The 24,329-nt window shown below is 53.8% G+C and overlaps 1 protein-coding gene across 1 annotated transcript in view; it reads right to left on the reverse strand.

Moving 5' to 3' along the window:
* Positions 1-24,329, reverse strand: part of KSR2 (kinase suppressor of ras 2) — a gene marked incomplete at both ends in the record, with an annotated part of 81,129 nt that overhangs the window by 31,841 nt on the left and 24,959 nt on the right. Inside the window, 6 exons of the mRNA XM_082066040.1 lie at positions 1,694-1,862; positions 3,768-3,886; positions 5,404-5,471; positions 8,155-8,238; positions 8,882-8,951; positions 18,393-18,574. Coding sequence (XP_081922166.1) covers positions 1,694-1,862; positions 3,768-3,886; positions 5,404-5,471; positions 8,155-8,238; positions 8,882-8,951; positions 18,393-18,574 — 692 coding nt within the window. The remainder of the gene's footprint in view (positions 1-1,693; positions 1,863-3,767; positions 3,887-5,403; positions 5,472-8,154; positions 8,239-8,881; positions 8,952-18,392; positions 18,575-24,329) is intronic.

Raw genomic sequence — 24,329 nt, forward strand, 5'->3', positions numbered from 1 at the left:
AGGGAAGATGAAAGCACAGTTAAGTCCTCCTTTGTGTCGGAGCAGCTCCTGTTTGCCATGGGACTCTGCTCATGAACACAGGGAGCAGCGACCCACTCAGAGCCACCAGGGCCTGATCCTGCCCCGCTCCTTCCCTGCCGGCCGAGCTGTGGTGACAGTAGGTCCAGGTCTCCATAAGGAGATACTGCTGCCCACTACAGGGGTTAACTTCTGTGGTTTCTGCTTTAAACAATATGAGATATCTCAGAAGACCTGCAAGGAGGTCTCTGCTCCAGAAGTGACCCGTGATGAGATCACCGAAGTCTGAACCCTCTGTCACTTTACAGGGTCCAGGCTTGCCCAGTGAGCATTTTGGGCATGTTAATCGCTGTGAGCCCAGATATCACACTGCTGAGATGTCAGGATGCTTCGGCTCTGGCTGGACCACCACGAATTCAGTGATACTGGCACAGAAACACCAATCCATGCAGTGTTCAGTGCTTCTTCGCAGCTCCTCCGCTGTCTTTCTCACACCTCCAACATCTCAGCTGACCTGCAGCTACTCCAGCAAGCGAGACTGGGGAGCGGCTGCAGCCTCTCCGGGCACATGAGGACACGTGTTGTTCGGGTTTGTTTTGGTTTTTCCCAGCTTTTGGAAATGTTTGTTGCTGTGGCAATGCATCCTGCCAGTCAAATTCCCCCTCGCATCCCTTGTCCTCCTCCTCTTCTCTAGCTGAAGGCTTGTCAAGACAGCAGGGAGGGATCACCACGGTCCGGCAGGATCAGCAGAGCACAAAGGTGCCATCTGGTTCCTCTGGAGAAGCAATCCCAACCCTCCTCCCTACCTGGAGAAGTTCATTAACCCTGAGGGTGCTGAGATGCAGGAGAGACCCAACCTCCCAGCCACTGCCCCATCAAAGAGACTCAAAGGCCACAGACCAAACAATTGAGCCCCTCCATGCTGCCAGGAATAATGCTGAGATGTTCATCTCCAGGAAGGGACCTTCCCTGGAGCAGCAGCACGGCCCCATGGACAAACCAAAGGCATCGGCATGTCCTCAGGCCAGGATGAGCTTTTCTGGCCATTTAATGTACCTTCTGCAGCCACTGTGACCAAATTGTCTCTTCCACCATTGCTGAAGAGACAGAGCTCCTGGAGCAGGTGGGGCCCAGGGACCCAGACAAGACTTAGTGGGACAAGCTACATCAGATACCCCCAGCATCACCTACTCCCCACTGCCACCCCACAAGTGCTTCCAAAAAGCTTGTTGGAGGCCCATTACCCCAAAGACAGTGAAGTCAACTCAAGTTACCCTTGTAGAAGGGGAAGAACTTGTTTCTCATTGGCTATTGAGGCAACACTGTTGGAACACACCACGGAGAAGTCATGCCTGGAAAGGTTTTTGTAGCCTCAAGTGCAGCAGGTTGCCCACAGGGCTTGTGCTGGCTTCACCCGCAGAGGTTTTCAAGACCAAACTGGATCAAGCCTTGAGTTCTAACCCTACTTCAAGCAGGACTAGAGACACCCAAGCTCCCTCCCAACCTGAATCATCCGAAACTCATCCTTGCTGCTCATTTCTGCTTCCAGCTTTTCCCCATCCCAGTGTAAATCCAGGAAGGCAAGCAGAAGGAGCAGATCTCACCCTGAGGACACCCCAGGGCATGTGCCCCTCTCATCGGGCAGACGCGGAGGTGGGTGGGGAGCCGACGGTACCTGGCAAGTTGAACTGCTTCTGCTGGCGCGGGCACTGCGGGGACGGGTGCAGGGGGGACGGGGGCGTCGCGCTGGGCGGCAGCGGCGGGGCCGGCGAGGACGGGGTGGAGGAGGTGGTGGAGGAGGGGTTGCTGCTGGAGTCTGGCTGGTAGGGCACCGGGATGTGGTCCTGCAGGACACGGGGATGGGGAGAAGAAGAGAGGAGCTGGTGAAAGCAGTGATGGCCAGGGCCACCCCAAGGTGCTCCAGTGCAGAGGACCCTGGGTGACAAGCAAGAGATATACAGGTCATCCCAGTCCCACAGTTCCATAGAATCACCGAACAGTTTGTGTTGAAGGGCCTCCCCAGCTCCCCAGTGCCCCCCCTGCCATGAGCAGGGACATCTGCACCAGCTCAGGTTGCTCAGAGCCCCGTCCAGCCTGGCCTGGGATGTCTCCAGGGATGGTTCATCCACCATCTCTCTGGCCAACCTGGGCCAGCCTCTCACCACCCTCAGGGCAACAATTTCTTCCTTGTGTCCAGCCTGAATCTCCCTCCTTTAGCTTAAAACCATCACCCCTTGTCCCATCACAACAGGTCCTGCCCAAACGTCTGTCCCCATCTTTCTTATCAGCTCCTTTTAAGTCCAGAAAGGCCGCAATAAGGTCTCCCCAGAGCCTTCCCAGACCCTTGACAAGGTCTGACGCTCAGTAGCACCGAGCTCTCCCATCTCCAGACAGATGCACCCATGGCATTTCCCTCCAAGGTTAGAAAAACCTGCATGAGCCTCCCTCAGCAGGTCATTTTGTCCAAACTGATTAATTTTCAAATGATTTTGGCTTTCCAGAAAACCCACATACATTTTATTATCTATAGACCATCCTGACACACATGGCAATCTCAGCTAGGTAAATTCTTTTGTAAACCAACACCGAAGGCCGCTAACAATGAGATTTCAATGGTATTCACGGAGAACAAGGTATACCTAAAGAAGCACTTTTTAGAAACATCAAAGTAAAAAGTGAGCCCTGTTGCATAAAGTGCATTTATAGAGGAAACTTTAACTAGAATGGGAATTCTCAGGTCAAAGCCAAATAGATATAGATATATATATATATATATACATATACACATGCTCGGCATCAGCTCTAGGCACCTGTGAGAAATTTTCCACTGAAGGCAACAGGCTCTAAATTCCATCACAAATAATTCCTTGCCATTTTGTTGCTGTTAATGCTGGGCAGCAGCAAGGCAGCCAGGTGCACCATCAGGTCTGGCTTTACCAGCTTTCGTCAGCGACACAATCAAATTCTGGGCTTGTTTTATTTGTAACGATAAATTTATTATTTACGGAAGCCTCAGGTGGTAACAGAGACCTCGAACCACCACAAATTCAGCTTAGATCCGGAGATCAAGAGGCCACGATGGAGCAAGAGTGGTGGGACATGGGGTATTTTGCAAGCACTGATCCCATTTTATTTTTCAAAAGAAATAACCTCAGGAGATACAACCCATGTCAGGAAACCCAAGTGGTGAAGGGTTTGCAGAGCATCTCACCTCACAAGCTCCCCCTCACTCTGCTCCTTGAATTAGCACCAGTCCACAAGATTGGGTTTTTAATTTAAGCCCCCAAGCAGGTTCTTAAGCAGCTCCTACCCAGACAGTGATACAAGCATCAGTTACAAAGCCTGGAGACCCATGGGGACACCTGCACGGTGAGGAGCTGGGAGATGCGCCATCCTGGGGACAACCCACCGGTCCCCTCCTGCTCCAAACACAAGATCAGGGCACAGCCCCTTTTGCTTTTAAATTCCTTATTTTATTACAAAATTACTCTCCACCCAGAAAATGGGATTGATGCTCCCAAAGGACGTGCCCTGGGAAAGCTGCTGCAAGGAGCATCCCCATGGGGAAACCAGGGGCAGCTCGAGTGACCCGACTTGGGTGACATTTGGAAACGCCACCAGCTTTGCCCCCAACGTCCATAAGAAGAGCAGCTTCATGCAAAGAACCAGCAAAAGCCGCAGATATTTCAGCGATGCGGGGCCAGGGGGTGGGTGCACAGGGGGTGTCCAGGGCTGGGGGAGCCGCTCACCTTGTTGAGTTTGTTGGTTTTAGGGAGCGTCTGGCTGACGTGCAGGTCCGAATAGCGGGGCGGTTTCCGCAGGGGGTTGTTGATATCGCAGGGCACCGACTCTGTCCGGACTAACCTTGCTGGATTAAGAAGGGAAAGGAGTGGGGGGGGAAAAGGGGATGGAGGGTGGGGGGAGAGAGATGGAGAGACATCAAAGCTTGGAAGGAGCATTTGGGGTCACACTGCGCTTGCAAACCGCTCTGGAATCACTCTCCAAATAAAACCCCTGGTACCTCCAGCCACCTGGCTCCTGCAGCAAGATTTGGGGCTCGCCCCTGCACCCCAGCTGCAGCCAAACCCCCCCGGGATGTTGGGGGGCTTAAAGCCTCCTGGGGTGGGATGCAAACCCCCCGGCCAAGGGGCTGCAATTCAGGGAGGCTCAGCAGCCACCGTGGCCACCCCACGAACCAGGGGGACTCAGCCGCATCAGGAGGAGGCACCGTCCTCTTCCTCACTGCAGCTTTTTGGGGTGAGAGGAAGGAGTCAGCTCGGAGCATCCTGCTGTTGGTGGGGAGATTTTTTTTGGGGGGGAAACCAGCCTGCAGGAACAGGCCAGCTGATAGGCAATGGATTTAAGAGCTTTCTTTCCTTTTGGTGGCGGGGGCTCTTTCACGGATGCTGAGGCCACCCCAAAGCCACACCGCTCCTTGCTCCCCTGTTAAATCACACAGCGGGCAGCTCTGCGTCCCGCAGCATCACAGACCTCAGCCATAAACCCCAATTTCTGCCCATTCTGGGAGGCCCGCACTGCAGGACGTTGCTTTCCCTGCCTCTTGCTCGGGGTTTGCAGCAGCTCAGAGCATGACGGGGGGATCTTTAGCCCTTTGCACCCAAATTTGCTGCAAGCAAGAGTACGGGGGCCAGTGAGAGGGCTGCAAAATTGTCCCCCTCCAAGCCACAGCATCCCCGTGGGATGCCACCAGCGCAATGCATTTCCCCGGGATTAAACCGCTCAGTGTGATTTTGGTGGTATTTAACACAGAGTAATGGCCTTAAGAGCTCAAAATTCAAGGCAATGGTGATCGGGGTGATTGGAAGCATTTCCCTTAGGCGGTCACAGTCCTCTGGCCAAAATCTGGAAGAAAAGAGGTGGGAAGCGACGCCCGTGGTCCTGGTGCAAAGTTCTCCCTCCTCTGAGGATTTTAGGACAGGCTCCCCAGGAGGAGAGCGGGATAAGGCGGCTCCAAAAGGACCAGGAGCATCCGCAGGGGTACGGCCGCATCCCTGTGGCAGGGACCCCCATGCACCGACAGCACCACGGGAGATTTCGGGTCGAGATTTGGCTCTCAGACGGTAGCAAAAGGCTAAAACCTGTAGCACTTACCCCGTGCGGTGGGGAATCTGAAAAGAAAAGGAGGCAGGGGAAGGGTGGGTGGAAGTGGTTTGCAATGCAAATCTGCCTCGCCCCGAACGGTTCGTCTCCCTACAAGCGGAAAAAACGGGTGGGTAAAATTTTCACCGAGCGCCCAAAAGCGGTTCGGGAGCCTCCGGTCCCGCCAGCGAGGGGTTCAGGCTCCCGAATCGCCCCGGGGGGCTGCTGAAAGTTTTACCTGGTGGCAACGTCCACGGAGGCAGAAGGGGGAAGAAAGGCCCTTACCTCCGCGGTGGATGATCAGCAGGTGACATGGAGGGGCCTCTTTGGTGCATTTGTTGTGGCACTTGAGCCTGGCAAGGAGCAGAGAAACAAGGAGTGAGGAACGAGGGCGAAGGGGATGCGGAGCATCGCGGTACGGCAGAGGGATGCAGCTCAGGGCAGGCAGCATCGCTGAGGACCAGGGACCCTTTCTCCACCCAGAAAGGTGACTTGATGTATGATTTTGGTTGTCACATATCCCTGCGGTTCTGCAGCTTGTGCTTGGGAGGAGCCTCAGTTCCCAACCCACCCAGGCTGTGAGTACAGGGATGAGGAAGATGAGGAGCATCTTCCCAGATGGGATCTGTGAGGATGCACGTCCTGGAGGATCAGGACTGGTGGCTGGGAGGACTCAGGGGCTGCAGGTCCTTCGTCTGTCCCCATGGGTAGGTGTGGGAACCTCCAAACCAAGGGGGGCTGCCTGGCTCCCCCCCTTTATCCACCAGCTGTGAGGGACCAGGCACCCACCAGCCAGCTTGAGGATGCCCAAAATTGTAATTTCTGCCAACTTCGGCTGACATAGAATTATTTTGGGTGGAAAAGCCCCTCAAGATCATTGAATCCAACCGTTCCCCCACCCTTGGCACTGCCCCATGTCCTGAGAACCTCATGTCCGTCTGTCCAACCCTCCAGGGATGGTGACTCCAGCACTGCCCTGGGCAGCCTGTTCCAATGCCCCACAGCCCTTTGGGGAAGAAATTGTCCCCACATCCAACCTCAACCTCCCCTGGTGCAACTTGAGGCCGTTTCCTCTGCTCCTGGCGCTTGTTCCTGGGGAGCAGAGCCCGACCCCCCCTGGCTCCAAGCTCCTTTCAGGCAGTTCAGAGATCAGAAGGTCTCCCCTCAGCTCCTGTTCTCCAGCTGAACCCCCAGGTCCCTCAGCCGCTCCATCACACTTGTGCTCCAGCCCCTCACCAGCTCCGTTCCCTTCTCTCCACTCTCTAAAATAAAATACAATAAAAGGAGCAGACACCCGCACTCCGGGGAAAGCTGCTTCCCCCCAACCACCATCCAGCACTAATTACACCTAATTAAACTCAGGGGCAGTGGCTGCACTGTCCCCTTTGGCTCCTGATGACCCTCTGCCCCTATACCCTTCCCTCCTGGCTTTATGACCAGGACCTTTAACAAAAAATAAATGAGAGCATTTACAGCTACAGTGAATATTCTGCAGAGCTTTGCTTGATTTCGTGGAGCCGGGGCAGGAGTCCATGTTGGGCTTCACCCCTGGGTCATGCATATAGGCATAAGGAGGCTCCCGCGCCCCAAAACATTCCCATTCTTTCTTAATTAGGGATGGAAATGAGTCCCAGCTCATGCCCCAGCAGAGCAGGGAGACCCAAGCGGGGAAAAGGCAAAGAGGAAAGGATTTAAAAAAACAAGGGTAAAAGGATGAAAAATAAAAAAGAAGAAGACAGCAGCTACAAGTCAATGAGCTGAATAATGAAAATTCAGGAGCCGCGCGCGTTAGCTTTTATTGCAAAGCCGTTCCTAGAGGGAAAGGCAGAGATTAATTTGGTATTCGAGGCTTGGGGGGATCGGAGGTTTGTTTGTTTTACCTGCTCGTTCCCCTCCTGTTCCTGGGGAAAGCAGCACCGGAGCCGGCGGCTACGGCAAAGCCGGCAAACGTAAATACCCTGCGTTCACCTGAACTTTTTACAACCGGGGGATTTGTTTGCTCTTTTCTGAGCGACTACAGGCAGCAGGAGCATCGCAGGTCCCGGCATCACATCCCTCCTCCCGCTCGGGTACCAGCCCGGGCAGGGATCGCGGGCAGCAAAGCCTCGGGTTGCTTGAGCATTTAACGCAACACAAATTGCTGCTTTAAAATATATATATATATTTGATAACAGCACTTCCAGAAAACCACCAGCAAGTGCGCAGTAGCCAGGCATTTCTCGTCCAGGTTTAAATCCCAATTTGCTAACTCATCAGCATTTAATCAACGGCAACAGCGATCGTTATCACTCGATAGCTCTGGCTAACGCGGTTACCGGTGGCCGATTGGCGTATTCCCAGCACCCATCCCTTGGAAAGGCAATTGTGTCTCCAGAAGCAGCTTCACTAAGTGCTGATGGCTGCACGATATGGTTTAAGAGCTGGGACTGTGCCGGATTTAAAGCAGGATAAGTGGCCCCAGCCTCTGCCTCGCTATCTTTTCCCAGTTCTGCCCAATTTCACGGCCAGCACAGCCCCTCTCCTTTGCATCGCAGCTTCATTGCAGTGTGGGGTGAGTTGGCTTCTCGGTGCCACGACATTGCCAGGAAATCGAGAGCCACGAGACTTTTGCTGATGCAAAAATAATAGAGGATGTAGCCCAAAGCTGAGGAAAAAACCCCATCGGATGCCCGGACACGTGATGCTCTCGTCCCAGCTGCTCAGCCCCCGGCCCAGCGCATCCATCCCCATCTCCCAGATAATTCCACATGGAACCCTCCAACATGGGCATCTGCAGGGGGGCAGCGAGCGGGAGGCTGGGGGGGTCTGATCAAGCAGGATCTTCCCCAAGGACCCCGCTCCCATCCCCAGCACGCAGCCCCAAGCTCAGCCCCGTTTTGCGATGTTCTTCACCCCATTTCATGTCTCATTAAAGCTTCCTGCGAGGCTGAGCTGGCGAGAGGCTGGTTCATCTCCCCGGGCCCGAGCTCGGCTCCCCTCGTTATCCCCCTCGCGACACTAAGGAGCGACACAAACCGCTCGGGCACCGCGACGTACTTGCAGTTTTTGCATTTTAAGCCGAACAACATTCCTTTCCCGCAGACGGTGCAGGTCTGAGACATCCAGTACTTGGTGGAAAACCTGCGGAGAGAATCACAGAGAGCGGCTGGGAATAGAAGCAGCTGCTCTGCCCCATTTCCTGCTCCTGCAGAAACATCTCGCCAACCACACTTATCTACCCAGCTCCCACTTTTCCTTCCCTTGCTGCCCTCAAACACTGCGGCAGGTGTCAAGGCATCTTCTAGGGATGCCAAAGCGCAAATCTGAGTTATCCAGAAGGGCAAAGCCTGATCCAAGCCATTCAAGACGGGCATTAGCCACCAGCTCCCTGGTTTTACCTACCCCAGGCTGCAGCCAGAGCCCCCAAAACATCTCCCTGCCCTGGGGACCCGAGTTTTGAGCCCATCAGAGAAGCAGCCGCCCCATGGAATAGCAGCACCGAAGCCATTTCTAGTGCTTCTTTCTGCGGGAGATACGGAAGGGCAATAATCTGGAGACGGGCAATTTGCTGAAGGTTGGTGGGGTCACAGATTAGATAGAGCTTTTATTGATAGCAGCTCAAGCCTTATCTAAACCAAATCTAAACCGAAATGGAATTTAAATGGGCTTCCAGGACAGCACAGCCCAGCATGGGAAATAGGGGGAGTGGTCCCAAGCCCCCCGTTCGGGACCAGAGATGCAGAGGGAGATGCTCATTCCCAGCAGTGGGGAGGATTCAGCGTACCTGTGTTTTATCGAGTTTCCCAGATCTCGACGGGGAATCTGCGGGGACCAGCGAGGCACTGACAGCGTATCTGCGGGGAGAGGAGACACAGGGAAAACCATCAGGCCTAATAAAAGCAAGAGCGAAGGTTCAGGCTTTTGGGGAGGGGATGCACACAACAAAAATAGGATTTGCCTACTATTTCCCTGTAGAGATGCCCTGCTGGGCTCCCTTGCTGGAAAGCAAGAGGCCTCAAGCTTTGCAGGGAACCCAGGTGTCCTGCCCCCTCATTGCACCCCCCAGCACCCAGTTTGGGCCAGGGTGGGAGGTCCTGCAGCCACCCCACGGGTGCTACACCCATCCACACACAGGGTGGGATTGCAAAGCTATCGTGATGTCCAAACAAGAAAGGCAAAGCGTAGCCAAAACGGCAACCGCATCATTTATTAATAAGACATCACGTCTTGCGGTTGCGACTGAACCACAAGCCAAGTGGCAGCCGCTGCGAAGGTAATTTAACTCATATTGAAATACAAGAGCAGAGTAAAAGCATCGTGGACACTCTCCTTCTGAGGGAAAAGGAGGGAGAAAGGGTAACGGGACCTTGGCTGGCTAAGGAAAAAGAGGTAAGTTAATTAGTGCCAGCTGGAGCAGGCAGGTAATTAGCAGTACAGCCACGCCAGTGCTGTGCTTGGAGTGCACATCCCCCTTCAGCCTCAGCAAGGGCAGGGACCCTCCTCATCCTCCTCCTGTCACGGGACAGGTCCTGCCCCTGGGATGCTCAGCCTAGGGGTTCAAACACTGACTTTTCAATTCAAGGTTTCCCGGGCACAAGGACGCAGCCCCAGCCGCCAGCCCGGCCGTTCGCTCCCAACGCCAGCAAATCCCTGGCCAAACACGCTCTCGACACGATCCCCGCGAGCAGGGAGAGCCGCTGTTTGCTTTAATATCCCGCTTTAATATAGCGGGCGGCAGGGCGCTTTAATTGCACGCTCTTTCTGAAGGTTACATTTACATGGCCCAGCACCGGGGCGGCTCGATGCTTCTTAAAAGCCTTGGGAGCACCTGAAAAAACATCCATCTCCAGCACCTCCCGCCGGCTCCTTCTCTTCCTCCACCACCTCGGTCCTGAGCACCCCCCAGGCACAGCCAGCAATTAAGATGTTAATGGGCTACAAAGCCAATTAAGGTAATTGCTGCCCCCAGCCCCAGGTTGGCTGTTTTACACCAGCATCATGCCAATATTTTGGACACACGTTCCTCACCACTCCTTGAGATAACCCACCCCAGGCATCCTTCCCGCTGCCCCAACATCTGCAGCCACCCAGAGATGTCCCCAAGCCCCAGAGATGATGCTCTTACAAGCAGGACCCTCACACACAAGCACTATTCCTCCCTAAACATCATTTTCTCATCAGTAAAATCACATTACACTAATAAATTCCCCCCCACCCCTCAACACCGCTCCTTGATGAACTCAACACACGGGCAAGAACAAGCTCCTCGCCCAGAATTCAATCACAACCTCCGCTTTATCAGCCACAATTTATTTCCACTAACTTTCAGCTGGCCTCAATTAAATCCATCGTGGGGAGGGGGAGAGGGGATGCAGGCAAAGCCGGCTGAGCCTTTTAATTACTTTCTAAATGTGCTCGCTGCAAAAATGTATTAAAGTGTATCGGGGAATTTTAACCTCCTAACAAAAATGAGACCTACGTGATTCACGGCTAATTATGTTCATTAGAGGGAGCGAGACGTGAAGGATCCTGGCGTTTAACAATAGACCTGCTGTTTGCAGGAGGGAAAACAAGCGAAGCGGGGCAGGAGGGCAGGGAAAGGCCCCCCCCACTGCCATGGGGAACAGCCCCAAGGGTTTGGGGGGCTTTGGAGTTAATTGGGGATTCTCCCCTTTAACCTGCACACATGAGATGCCCACCCAGACCCAGAGGAAAAGCTGTTTTTTTCCTGGGGGATATTAAATGGGGGTGATGCCCAAAGGGAAGGTGGATGTGCAGCATCCCAGAAGGAATATTCTCATCAAAAACCCCAAATCATCACAATTAGAGGTAATTGCAAGAAAAAATAAAATAAATAAATATATATATATATATAAAAACACCTTGTAGACGGGATGGGTTGACCCCCCCTTGAGCTTTGGAACACCGCAGTGATTGATGCCTCCTGACCCCCCCCAACCTGGGTGTCAGTCATTACTTATACAGTTATCACCAACAATCTCCTTTCTGGCTTGAAAATCACAGCACTCTCAGCCATCATTCCCCTCACACACAGGTGTGAGGGCAGTTTTAGGATTATACCCCCCCCCATCTCCTCCCTTGATGTGGTGGTTAATGGGCATGGGTGTGATTTCCCAGGGCATGATGCAGCTGGTACCCACCAAGCAGCCCAATGGGGACCCCCCAGCTGAGCCCCCATCACTTTCCTGTCTCCCCATCACCTGGAGCAGCCCCTAGAAGCCTAAACCCTCCTTCCTAATATCATGATATTGTTCAATACCACCCAGCACATCAATCCTCGCAGTGCGGCACAGAACCCCCCGATGCTGGGCGACATCCCCCTCCACCTGGACACCCCAAAGACCCCGCGCTTTCCCTCGCTGCCGGTAAAGGTCGTGGCTCCCGCTCCACGGCACAGCTTATCCTCGAGTCAACACAGCGCTTGACGGGCTCAGATGTGCCAGGAGGAGAGCGAGGCCGGGGGGACACCGCCCGGGCGGGGGGTGACAGCCGCCTCCGGCGCGTCCCTGACAGCCGACACGGCGCTGACAGGCAGCTGTGACAGCCGCCGCTGCGCCCTGAGTGACACCCGCGCACCTGGGAGGTGACGGGGACCGGGATGCTGCCTCGGCCGTGACGCCCTCCTGGCCCCCGCTGCCATCCCGACAGGTCTTGGTGTCTCTCGGCTGCCGGTGCGGATGTTTGTCCATCGCTCCCCAGCCAGGAGATGGGATGTCTGGGCATCTCCTGCTTGGAGAGGCACAGCCAGAGCTCCCTTATTTCATTTATTGTGGGGTTCTGCCCTCCCTGGGGGCAGACAGGAGGGCGGCGATGCCCTCAGCGAGCCCCAGCACCCTCACCGAGCTGAACTGCGTTGATAGGAACCATGTTTTGGCACATTATCCCCCTTTATTCATCTCCTGGCACCTCTCTGGATGCCCAGGGAATTGGTGTGAACACGTTATCCATCACGGTGACAGCCCGACAAACAAACCCTCCTCCTCCTACTACAACGAACAGTGCCAGGCAATGTTCGCGTTATGAATGGGATGGATCAAATCGATGGAAGTGAACTTGGAAAGCGTCCCGGGATGAATCACCACGAAGCCCAGGAAGGGCCAGGAGACGTTGCACTTGTCTGTAAACGTCCTACAGACCCAGGTCTGCCCTGAGCAGCCACCAAAACAACCCCAGCACTGGCCCAGGGACAGTTGAGTCCCCTGGGGAGATTATGGAGAGACACTGGGGTGCAGCTCCCACCCAAAACAGTTCAACAACGACCTAGAAGACAACCATGACAGGTCCAGCGTCAGGTGTATCTCTATCAGCCCATCCCCAAGCAAAAATCACAACCCAGGGCCCTTCCCAGCTCCCCCAGTGCCCCCCCTGCCATGAGCAGGGACATCTGCACCAGCTCAGGTTGCTCAGAGCCCCGTCCAGCCCGGCCTGGGATGTCTCCAGGGATTGTTCAGCCACCACCTCTCTGGCCAACCTGACATATCATGATGGTGATGGGGGATGCTGGCAGAGGTTCCTGCCCACACTGTCCCAACCAGAGAGCCAAGCACACCAAGGAGCTGCTCTGCAGCAAAGGGTGCACCCAAGGGTGCAAAGTCCCTCCATGATACACCTCGGTCCTCGCTCTGTCTGGTTTTAGGTCCAAAATAGGATGGGAGAGATCCCCAAATAGAGCTGCGTCAATGCTTGGAGCAGCAGCGCCAGCAGCTTTCCCTCCTCAGGATATAAAATCCATGCAAGATTCAAGCTAAAAAGAGGGTCAACCTGCCCCCTCCACTAGTGCATACAGCAAATATTCTGTATGAAAATCACAGCCAGGTCCAAATCCAGCAACATCCCCACAGTCTCCCTGCTGGGGGTAGAAGGATGGTTGGGCAAGTCGAAAGGAAACCTCAGCCCTTGCCAAGGGGATCATCCAGAACAGCCAAACAAGGCCAAGCTCTTCTCAGAGCGCCTCTCTAGTAAGAAAAGAGAGTCACTTTATAATCCTGGCAGTTCCTCTTTGCAGTGTGACAATCCTATTTATCCAGTCGAAATGTCACGTTCAGTCACTTCGCTGGCTTAAATACTCACATTGTGATTTTTCCACCCTCCCTCCAATTTGCAGCCTTGCAGGGTCCATTAGGTTTACCCAGACAAAGCTGTGTTTCCCGGCTCCGCACAGCACTGCTGGGGTTGGGAACCCCTGCTGCTGATGGTGAGGCAGGCAGATGTGGCCAGATGTGGCTGTGGGAAGCTCCCATCTGGGTTGCCAACACCGCTCTGGAGTGTCATACCATGGCTTGTGTTGGTAGTAGGGAAGGTTGCAGGAGGAAAAAACCCACTGATGTTCACAAAAAAATGATGTCCCAGTTGGGAAGTCCCCTGCTGAGGGTGGTTTGGGCTGGGAGAGTGTTTAAGAGAAGTCTCTGCCCTGCGAAGCCACCCCCAGCATTGGGGACAGGAATGGCACGTGCACCATGACACCCTGAACACCAGCATCGTGCTCTCAGGTCCTGCCTGGGCCTGGATTTAGGGCTCCTGGATTCCTTGATCCACTGGATGTCACCTTGAACACCTCTCCTCCAGCCACACTTACCAGTGCCAGCCCTTCTGAGGGCACTTTGGCAGATGCTCAGGGGCTGAAGAAGCACAAGGAGCTCTGGTGGCACCTCAGTACTTGCCACTTGCTCAGCCACCACCGGTTGGCCACCGTAGGCCCAGGTAGGCATAGCCAGGCTGCTTATTGGGCTAGACAATCCGTGCTATAAACCACAAATTCCTTGGTCACAAAGAGCCAAAGCCAGGACTGGGATTCAGGAGATGTGACCCACCAGGGACATGGCCAGAGAAGCACCAAAGGCAACCGTAGAAGAGAGCTGATGTATGGGGCTGGAGAGGGGAGGTGGACATCACCAGAGACCACGTTAAAACAGCCATGATGGGCTCTTGAGGGACAAGACTAAAGCTCTGAGAGGTCACTGTTCATAAATCCATGTACCAAGGGATGCTCCACGGTTCCTGTCTCACTCTCAGGCCACAGCAAGAGCCTCCCCACTGTGTGCTGCAGGAAGGTGTTCAGCGATGTCCCCACACAAAGAAGGCTCCAGCAGAACTTCAGTTCATGGAACACTGAGGACAGACAATGGGTTTTTCTCTCCTGGTACACACAAGGTCTTGGGTTGGGTTGCATTGGCTGCTCCTTCTCTTCTGCAGGGCTGGACGCCAGCTGGAGGACGGGCAGCAGCGAGGACATTCCCTGCACAGCCACGTGCCCGGGTGCTCATTTTTCTGTCCTAGCATGGACTTTTCTGTCCTTCCTTCTCCCCACTTTGGTTTTCAATAGTCCAGGATGGAAACAACATTGTTGGCCCATCCTGGAGACCACTGAGCAGGTGACCTGATGTGGACGCACAGGGTGACAGTGCCTTGGCTGGCCTTGCAAAAGGGAGAGGACAGGCAGAGGACACAGCCCAGGAGCAATGCCAGATGCCACCAGGACACACAGATAACCACGACACAAACAGCACCTACTAGACCATAAGCCTTGACAATAAAAACGAGAAGATCCAACCTGATATCTGGGTGCTTGTAGCCAAGTCATAGAATCATAGAATCATTTTAGTTGGAAGAGACCTTCAAGATCATCAAGTACAACCATTCACTTACCACTAGCACTAGTCATGGGGTGCTGAGTCCTAAATCCTATTTCAAAGTAACAATACATCCCTGGTGGTCACTGGATCACCAGGAGGGACCAGAAGCACAGGGAGAGAGTCCTGCATGGAGACAAACCATTTGCTGTTCCTCAACCATAGGGCTGGGCTATTTCAGACTTCAAGGGCACCCCAATAGTCTTCATTTCCCCCTTCTGCCTCCCCTCAAAGGGCTGCTAAGGAAAAAAATCCATTCAAAACCAAAATTCATGGGGATCCTGGCCCTGGGTGAAGGGAACTTTGCCCCTCCAGCAAGATCTGTGCTGCAGGAGAAAGAGGCTCCTGTTGCAGCTCACTGCCAGCCCGGGCGCCCTCGCTTCATGTCTGTGAAAATCTATTCCCATCAGGGCAAACCAGCTGTTAAAAATAAGAGAGAAGCATCCAAACCCGCATCCGATCGGGACCAGAGGTGACACAGATGGGGACACGCTCCTGCCACAAGCAGCAAGACACGCTGGCTGTTGAGAAGAGATCACAGAGAGACAGCGGGAGAGGGGGGGTGGCCGAGGGCTCGTCGGGCTCTGCTCCTGCATCTCAAGATGACAACAACAACATTTTGTGGTTTCAGTGCTCAGGGATGTAATTCCACATCAATCTAGAGCGTACCAGGTGCTGCAGTGCTGAGGAAAAGGGAAGAGGCATTTTTGGTCATAAAAGTTTAGGTATCCATGGTCATAGGGGTGGGATATTGGGGAGAACTTAGAATCACAGAATCAGTTTGGTTGGAAAAGCCCCTCAAGATCACCAAGTCCAACCATTCCGCACCCCCGGCACTGCCCCATGTCCTGAGAACCTCATGTCCGTCTGTCCAGCCCTCCAGGGATGGTGACTCCAGCACTGCCCTGGGCAGCCTGTTCCAATGCCCCACAGCCCTTTGGGGAAGAAATTGTTCCCACATCCAACCTCAACCTCCCCTGGCGCAACTTGAGGCCGTTTCCTCTGCTCCTGGTGCTTGTTCCTGGGTAGAAGAGACTTGGCTGCCAAAGCACATTTGTGCCTCAAGGATGGGGATGGAGACAGGGAGGTCCCCGGGATGCGGGGTGGGCACTGTGAGCCCCATGGAGCTCATCCAGTAGCACACAGGAAATCCATCACACTTAGAAGGCAATGAGAAACAGTGGCACCCCAGGACACGGGACCCCCAAACCATGACCAGCATTCTTCATGCACCAACAAGTCCTGGTGCTTTGGACCAGTGAGAACTGCAGCAAGATGAGAGCAGGGGACCCAAAAACACATGAAGCGCCACATGTCGGAGCTGGGAGAAGCCACTCAGGTCCCACAACACCAACGCTGGGCACATGGAAACCTGTAGAGATATCTACTCCATCACACTAATAAACGTTCCTCTGCACCACTCGGCATAAGGTAACGAACTCTCCACAAGGTAACGAACCCAGCATTGAGCTCCATTAACCCCATCCTTCTCCCCGCAGGGCTCGTCCACGTGCAGGATGCGGCCGCTCATCCCCCAGGGTCACAAACCAGAAAAGCAAATGTGGAAGGTGAGAGAAATCCAGAATGCAGCTCAAGTACGGAAACGATGCAGAAAAACAAGAGAGAGAGAAACAGTATGATCTAGTGGGACTTTTTTGCCTTGCATCACATTTTCCCCACAGTTTCCCAAGAGCGAGGGTCGCTCAGTGCACACACACTGATCCTGCAAGGATCAAATGATTTTACTGATGCTAAAACCTCTCAACAGGGATCTGGCGCAAGCAAGCCCCTCTCTCCACGGATCACATCAAGCCCAGCAAACGTTCGCAGCAGCCAAGTTGTAGGGCCGAGTGAAATGAGACGCCTCCCCAGCAGCGTTAGTCACTTGACGGCCCATCACTTCTCATCGCATCGCGCTCCTGCGATGTCACATTACATCAGGTTATCACACCACGGGATGTAATCCAAGGCTGATGCGTGAGGAGAACCTAATGCAACGAGACACGGCGGGGGGTTGCTGAGAACGGGTTTTATTTCTTGGTTCCTGGTCCGCTGGTCCCCATCGTTCCGGGCTGCAAGTTGAACTCAGCTGATGCCGCGGGGGAAAGAGTGGTGCAAAAATACCCCTCATTCCAGGTAAATCTGGCTCTGCCGGGGTCGGGTAGTTGGACATCTCTAGAAATCATATCTCCTGCCAGGTCCCACTGTCCCCAAAGCCAATGGAAGGGGAGCAAAAGAATGCCAAGAAATGGCTCAATGACAATCAATAATCCTAAACAGTGGACGATTGGTATAAAAAAAAGTAAAGACAGGAATTGTGATTTTTTTTTGCCTTTTAGAGGACTGGGAGAGGGATGAAAACAGGGCAAAGGATCTTCCCTGTCACACTGGTACCCACAAACCGGTGCTTGGCTGGTGAATCCGTCTTGGTGCCGCTTCCCATGGCGAGGAGAAGAACCTGGCGGTGCCGGGGGCCTGGGTGGGCAGGGAGGGGGCTGCCTGCAAACCCCTTCTCCAGCCAGGAGCCCAGCTGTAAAAATGACTAGAAGAACCAAAAACAAGCCAGAAAGACCACGTTTTGGGTAAGTAAAGAGAAGGGAGAAGTCTGGGGAGGGGAAGGTGGTAGAAAACAAGCCGGCATATGGAGTCAGAGGAAGTTTTTAGCTGAGTAACAAGAGGCAAAGGGAGCTCAGCCTCCCCGCGACAGCTCTTGGCATGTAAATCACTCCCAGCAGCTGCCACACATTTTCTGGGAGGGTTTTGTTTAGGCTGAGAGTCACGCCTGGCTTGTAAAAGCTTCAATTCCTGCAGAATTAATAGGGGCACTTGGTCCAAGACTGAGAAATAAGGGTCAGGCTGCTTCTCCCGACACCCTGGGTGAGCTCGACAGCCCAAACCCATCGTGTCCCACCACCAGCGTCTCCTGCACGAGGACAAACGGCCCTGGGCAGGACAAGGCCCAGCTGCTGGGATCACCAGACCTGTCGGCATCGGGGCCGGTGTCACTCGTGACTCCATGTAGGCTGAAAGCCCTGCAAGCAGGAGAGGTCCGAAAAGCCACGGCTGATTTCACAAAGGAGCCCTTGGAAAAGTCATTCTCAAGTGACAACCAGCTGGTGTCACCAACCCAGGCAGGACGGGAAGGCTTGTGGCTTTTCCAAATGACTGCAGCCACCCTCCTGCACCCATTAGTGCGATACTGGAGCATATCAGTCTATATAAATCAATATTCAATATGGCAGTGGTCTTATATACACACAGACACATATATTCAATTTTCCAGGCTCATATTTTACAGAATCATAGAATGATTTTGGTTGGAAGAGCCCCTCAAGATCATCAAGTCCAACATAACCTGACTCTGGCACTAACCCTGAGAACCTCATGTCCATCTGTCCAACCCTCCAGGGATGGTGACCCAGCACTGCCCTGGGTAGCCTGTTCCAATGCCTCACAGCCCTTTGGGGAAGAAATTGTTCCCAGATCCAACCTCAACCTCCCCTGGTGCAACTTGAGGCCATTTCCTCTGCTCCTGGCGCTTGTTCCTTGGGAGAAGAGACCAACACCCTCCCAGACCATCAATGCTCACACATCAACCATCACCCACCCATGGAAAGGGGACCTGGGGGTGGCATTGGGACTTACTTGCTGAGAAGGTGGCTTCGGTGTGGACAGGGGGTGTGGAGGGGAGGAATGGCGGGTACCCCACGAAGAAGGAGCGGAGGGAGCGCTCGGAGAGGAGCGGGGAGCGCTGCGCTGGGATGTTCTCGCAGCTTCCCACGCTGTTGTTGATCTTGAGGTTCAAGGGCTTGTTCTTCTTCTTGACTCTGGGAGGAAGAAAAATGAGAGAAAAGTGAATGGCAAGAAATCTAGGGGGGATTTGCTCGTGGGCGTGGAGGAGAGAGTGATGTACCCAGGGATCAGTGGCACGATGGGGACAGCTGCTCACACAGGGAGATGCTGTGCTGCCCATGAGCTGATGTGAGAATTAGACCCGTTTCCCTACAAGAACTTCCAGTTCTTCCCCATCACCAAAAATGACAGTTTTCATTAAGGAGTGCATTGCATTCAGGAGCTCTTCCTCCTGCAAAACCTGGCTGAAAAGAGCCATGTTGCAACAGCGCGAGGTGGAGAGGAGCATCCTCTGCCCTGCCCCAAAGCAGCCTCAGGGAAAGGCAGCTCAGCATTTTTGGAGGATTGGGGCAGAGACCCATACGAGCATGGAGCAGACAACGTGACAGCTCATGGTCATCAAGCTCACAGCTCATGAACAGCTGGTTTTCTCGGAGGTGACACCATTAGCATTGATGCACGACTGAATTACAGACTTCAACTCAACTTGCTGCCTTCAGTACCTGCTTATATGGTTATAATCAGGCAAAAAACACAACGTAGGAGCAGAGAGGGAAGGGAGCAAATCACAGCACCTCCACAACCACAGCGGCTGAGCCCGGGAGGGAAACCCAGAGCCCCAAAATCAAACCAGAGCTGGGCAATGCCAATGCGGTGGAAATCAGGAAAGCACAAACCCCGGTACTGCTCACTCTCAAAACTTTCTTTGCATCCAGCAGCTGCTTTCCTGCAAACACCTACACACTTGTCCACGAGCAGCAGGTTCTGCTCTCTTGTCATTGCTCCAGTAATGTCAACCGGAGATGCACCCAAGCTCAGATACGCGCTGGGGACCACGAAGCATCCTCCCCAGGGCCATACATCTCCCACCGCCCCAGGCATCTGGCCATGCCAGGCGATAGGAAATGACTGTACTGCGCTCCCCAGCCTGCCTAAGCAGGGGAAAATTAATAAGCTAATTGTTTCCTCGCACAGGAAAAGCTGCTGCTGCCTCTAGGGTGGCTGTAATGACTTTTTTGGGTGTGCTGGGGTGGGTGATGTGTCCAGCCAGGTCCGATGAAAGAACCATCCTGGCTCTGAGCCCACGGGGGTCCGATGCAGCAGCAGCCCTGTGGGTGATGGTCACCATGTCACGCCCCGCCAGGGGCAACCTGAGCTGTCCCTAATGTCCCTAAAGCAAATCTGCCAAGCACTAAGATGAGGAGAAGCCTCCAAAGGTGGTCTGACCCTTCCATTGCTGCTGCTTGATCCCGACCCGGCGGCACAACCGTGGCGTCTCCGCCGAAGCCCCAGCGCGGGCACAGCCCCAGCTCCCCGCTCGCTCGGCCCCGGCACTCAGCCCAAAACGCTTCCTGCAACGCAATGATTAGCCACTAATCTCATTTTTTTCCACCCATAAATCAGTTCCAGACCAAATATTTACCGCGAGCATCATTTCCTTGCCAAGCAGGGCTGGTGACAGCTCTCATTATGAGGAAGGATGAGTGATTTTGGACAGAGAGATATTTTTTCTCTCCTTGTTTTTTCAGGAGGAAAAAAAGTAGTAAATACACACAAACAGCACGAGCCAACTGGGTGACCAGTGAGGGTCGGCTGCATGTTTGCCCATGGCCCTGACCCCTTTCCATGTCCCAAACTGGGGGGAGGAGGGACCGAAGCCTCCCCACCGCAAAGGAGATGAGCGGGATGGTGCAGCAGGAGCATCCTGTGCCCAGCAAGTCCCCTGCCGCAGGGGGGTCACAGGGACAAGGTATCCTGCTGCAAGCACCCCGACATTGGGGACAGCGGTGTGCCAGCTGTTAGGGACCCCCGAGGTGTCCCTGGGGTGCTGAGAGCAAACCTGCACCTTCACCTCCCCAGGTGTGACAAGCACTGTGTGCCCTCCGAGCTTTGAGTCCTGCTTGAACAGATGGAGATGGCAGCTTGTCCCTCCATGGGTGACCAGCACAGGGGCAGCATGAGGCCACAGCACCCACGGGAGACGGGAGGAGCTGCAGGGGCAGACGTGGCTGGGTTGTAGAGGACACGGCTGTTCCCTTGCTGGCTTCCCCATGGTTTTGTCCCCAACCGGCAGAGTGTGTCCCAGCACTGTGCACAGTTGGGTGGTGCACCCAGGGAGCAAATCTCTACCCCATCCTCCAGCAAAGGCAACAGGAAAGAAGGTAAAAACACTAAGTAATCTAAAATCTGGAAAAGGACAAGTCCTGCAGGCGGCAGAGGGTATAAATAACGAGCTGCAAAAACATCCCAAGAGGTGACACGGTTCCTCTGCTTCTCTGCGATCTTCTCTTGGCCACTCCAAAGCAGCCCCAGCCACCAGCTTGGGGACGAGGTAACTGGGGTGCTAGCAGGGCATAGAGCAAACCTGCCGTGTAAAACAAGCCCCGTTTGGGGCTGCTTATGCAAAATTAGTGTCAAATGCCATCCTTGCTGCATGGGCTTCGGAGCAGGGGTGCAGGATGAGGCACCACATAAGGGACTTAAAGCCATGGGGGGGGGTCAGAGATCGCTCCTCACCAACCTCCTGCATCCACCCACTTGCACTGCAGCACCCCAGGGTGAAAGGTCTCTCACTTTTCAAGCAATAAGTGGAGGTAAAGGTGTAAGTCCCATGGGCAGAGGGGGCTACACCTCCTGACCACCCCCAGCCTCACCTTCCAATTCCCAGGAGCGGTTTCACTCACCTCTGGCCAACATTTCCATTTTTCTTTATTTTATCCAAGCCAGCATCACACAAGGGGTTAAACAGCATGTGCTGGAAATGCATCATGGCCCTCACAGCCTAAACCCCCCCAGCACAGCCCAGAGCCCCCAGACCTCACACCTGGGGGGCAGGAGGAGCCCCATCCTCTGCTGGGCATCATCCCCTTACTGGACATCACCCCATGCCAGGCTCCCAGACCCTTCCTCCTGGATGGAGACCAGAAGAACCAAAGCCCAGCGCACAACACAAGCTTGACTTGCTTCAATGCTCAGGGGGGTTGGCCTTGCTAATTCTCCCATTAAACACCCATTCCCCCATTCAGACCTCTCCAGAAGCCGGCAAATTCTCAGCTACTTGGCTGAGGGGGTGGAAAAAGGAAACACTCCCCTTAAAACATCCCGGCGATGATACAGAAACGCTGATGGAGAAGCAAAGGCGGTGGAAGGGAATTCACAGCGCAGCTCTGCGAAGCTGCAGAAGGGGCTATTTAGATGGTGCCGATACCTCCCAGTCCCCGGGAAGGACCATTTTCCTCCAGTCACAGCTGGACAAGCACCGAAATGAACCTCCAGCCTGCGCCGGGGGAGGCTCCAAAGCACCGGCTGGGGGAGCGGGGAGCTGGTTATGTACCGCTTGTTTTTTATTCTAGCTTTAAAGGGTTTGTGGGGAGCAAGCGGGAACACACGCAGCCCTTCTCTATGCTTGGAGCACCCCAAAATCTGGGAGACAGCCTGGGGTGGCTACCGCAAGCCCCAGGGATGGTAGGAGAAGTGTCACCACAGGGACAAGGGCTCCTTTCCTGACAGATTTGGAGCAGATCCCCAAGTACGAACATCCCAGCGATTCTTTTGCCACTCCGGGAGCCTCAGGTCCCTTCTCCATCCTCATCCCAGCCCCAGCCCCATTGCAAAAGGCAGCCTGGGGGCTCCGCAAGCACTGAGTCTCCCTCACCACAGGGGTGCCGGGCTCCCCACCAGCAAGATGAGAACAGACCCCAAATCCTTTCCAAAGTCACCAATTCTCAGCCTTTGCAGATGCAGCATTCTCCCAACACCCTGCTCTGCCCCGTCACCTCTCACCTAACCCTCTGCATGGCCCCAAAAGCTCATTTTTACCCTTATTATAGAATGGTTTGTGTTGAAGGGCCCTTCCCAGCTCCCCCAGTGCCCCCCCTGCCATGACAGGGACATCTGCACCAGCTCAGGCTGCTCAGAGCCCCGTCCAGCCTGGCCTGGGATGTCTCCAGGGATGGTTCAGCCACCACCTCTCTGGCCAACCTGGGCCATTGTTTTACCTTTATACCTTCCCCGTGCACCTGGTAGGAGCGATTCCACACACAGATAGGATAATGCTGACTATTAGGGACATAATTTCATGCAAGAATTTGCTAAATAGATGATGATGGATTTCAAATAAAATAAAAAAAAATAGCCCGGCTAGTTGGAAGCGCTTAATGCAAATTCCTTTAGGTGTCAATCCAGCCTGAATGTCTCATCCCCGCCTGCTCGGTGGAATCAGTCAAACGCTTATCACCTGCTTCAGGAAAATAAAATAGAGGGTTTCAACAGGCGGTGAAAAACAGGAGCAGACACCCAGGACAAAGGGCTCGTCACTCCTTTCAGCCCCAGTGAGGCTCCGCGTGCGGGAGGATTGACGGCATGGGATGCAGGGATGGTATGGATGCTATAGGGTACCCCAGAGAAAGGTACCCGACGAGGATGCACGGAGCTTTGCTGTGAAAAAGGATGAAGAATCTGGGATGTCCCTGGGTGATTCCCAGGATGGAAGAGCAGGATGTGCTGGGAAAGCGAGTGGGAGAAGCAGAAGTGGGCATATGAGGATGGGTACGGGGGGACCTGTGTGTGACAGGGAGTAGAGATGCCCACTGCTTAAAGAAAGGTGGAAATCGGGTAAATAACTCTGTCCTGAAGGGAAGAGAAAAGGGAAGAGAAAAGAGAAAAGGGAAGAGAAAAGAGAAAAGGGAAAAGGGAAAAGGGAAGAGAAAAGGGAAAAGGGAAGAGAAAAGGGAAAAGGGAAGAGAAAAGGGAAAAGGGAAGAGAAAAGGGAAAAGGGAAGAGAAAAGGGACTGCTCCAGACTATGTTTTATTCACCACTTGCTCCTCTCCAGCACACTCCAATTCCAACACACACGTTTCTTTTAAACGAAGGGAAATAGGGTGGAAAAAAAATAATAAACCTCCTCTCATCAGTATTTCAGTTCTCATCAGTATTTCAGTTCTCATCAGTATTTCAGTTCTCTCTCTGCACAGGATTAGAGATCGCTGCTCCTGGCCTGAAGCGCACGGCCCCAGCCGGCATTCAGCCTGCAAGATTTATGGCCTTTTGAGTGGCTTAATTGCACGATATTCTGTATTAAATCAGAGGAAGGAGAAGGTGAAGTGCTTCCCCCGCAGCCTGCGAGTCCGGGCAGTCGCCTCCATCCTGAGCAAGCAGCATCCATGTGAAACGACAAAAAAAAGGGGCAAACCCCATATATTTACTTTAACACTTTTAAATGCATGAAAAGCTGCCAGTTGTGCTCCCTTCCTGCTGGGTTTCCCAACAATTCTACCAAAAAAACCCCCACAAAAATCCAAGTGACATCCCCAGCCAAGCAGCACGAGCATCCTCAAACCAACAGCCTTGGGGAGTTTGGACCAAAACCACCGTGGTTGGAGCCATCCCAGCCAGAAAAGGAGGCACGGGGTCGCCTTTAATGCCCGAAAATGAACGTACGGCATCCACACTCGGTGCCGCCGCTCGTCGCTCCCTGTGTGGCAAGGACGGCACCGGCTGCGTTAGCATTTTCAGGCTTCGAGGCAAACACCCAGGTAAAGCCAGTGGATTATTTGAACTTGTCTGAACAGATGAAATTTCTTCATTATCCACCCAAGCTCTATGCAACACTAGCTTGATATTAAAAGAAAATATAGAGAATATCCACCAGCTGTTGCATTTATCCTCCTCATTACTGTAAGAGGCAACAAACCCCTCCCTCCCCCAGCCAGAGGAAAAGCAGGTTCTTC

This window comes from Streptopelia decaocto, assembly GCF_964273445.1.
Source record: "Streptopelia decaocto genome assembly, chromosome: 15".
In the NCBI taxonomy this organism is placed as follows: Eukaryota; Metazoa; Chordata; class Aves; order Columbiformes; family Columbidae; genus Streptopelia; species Streptopelia decaocto.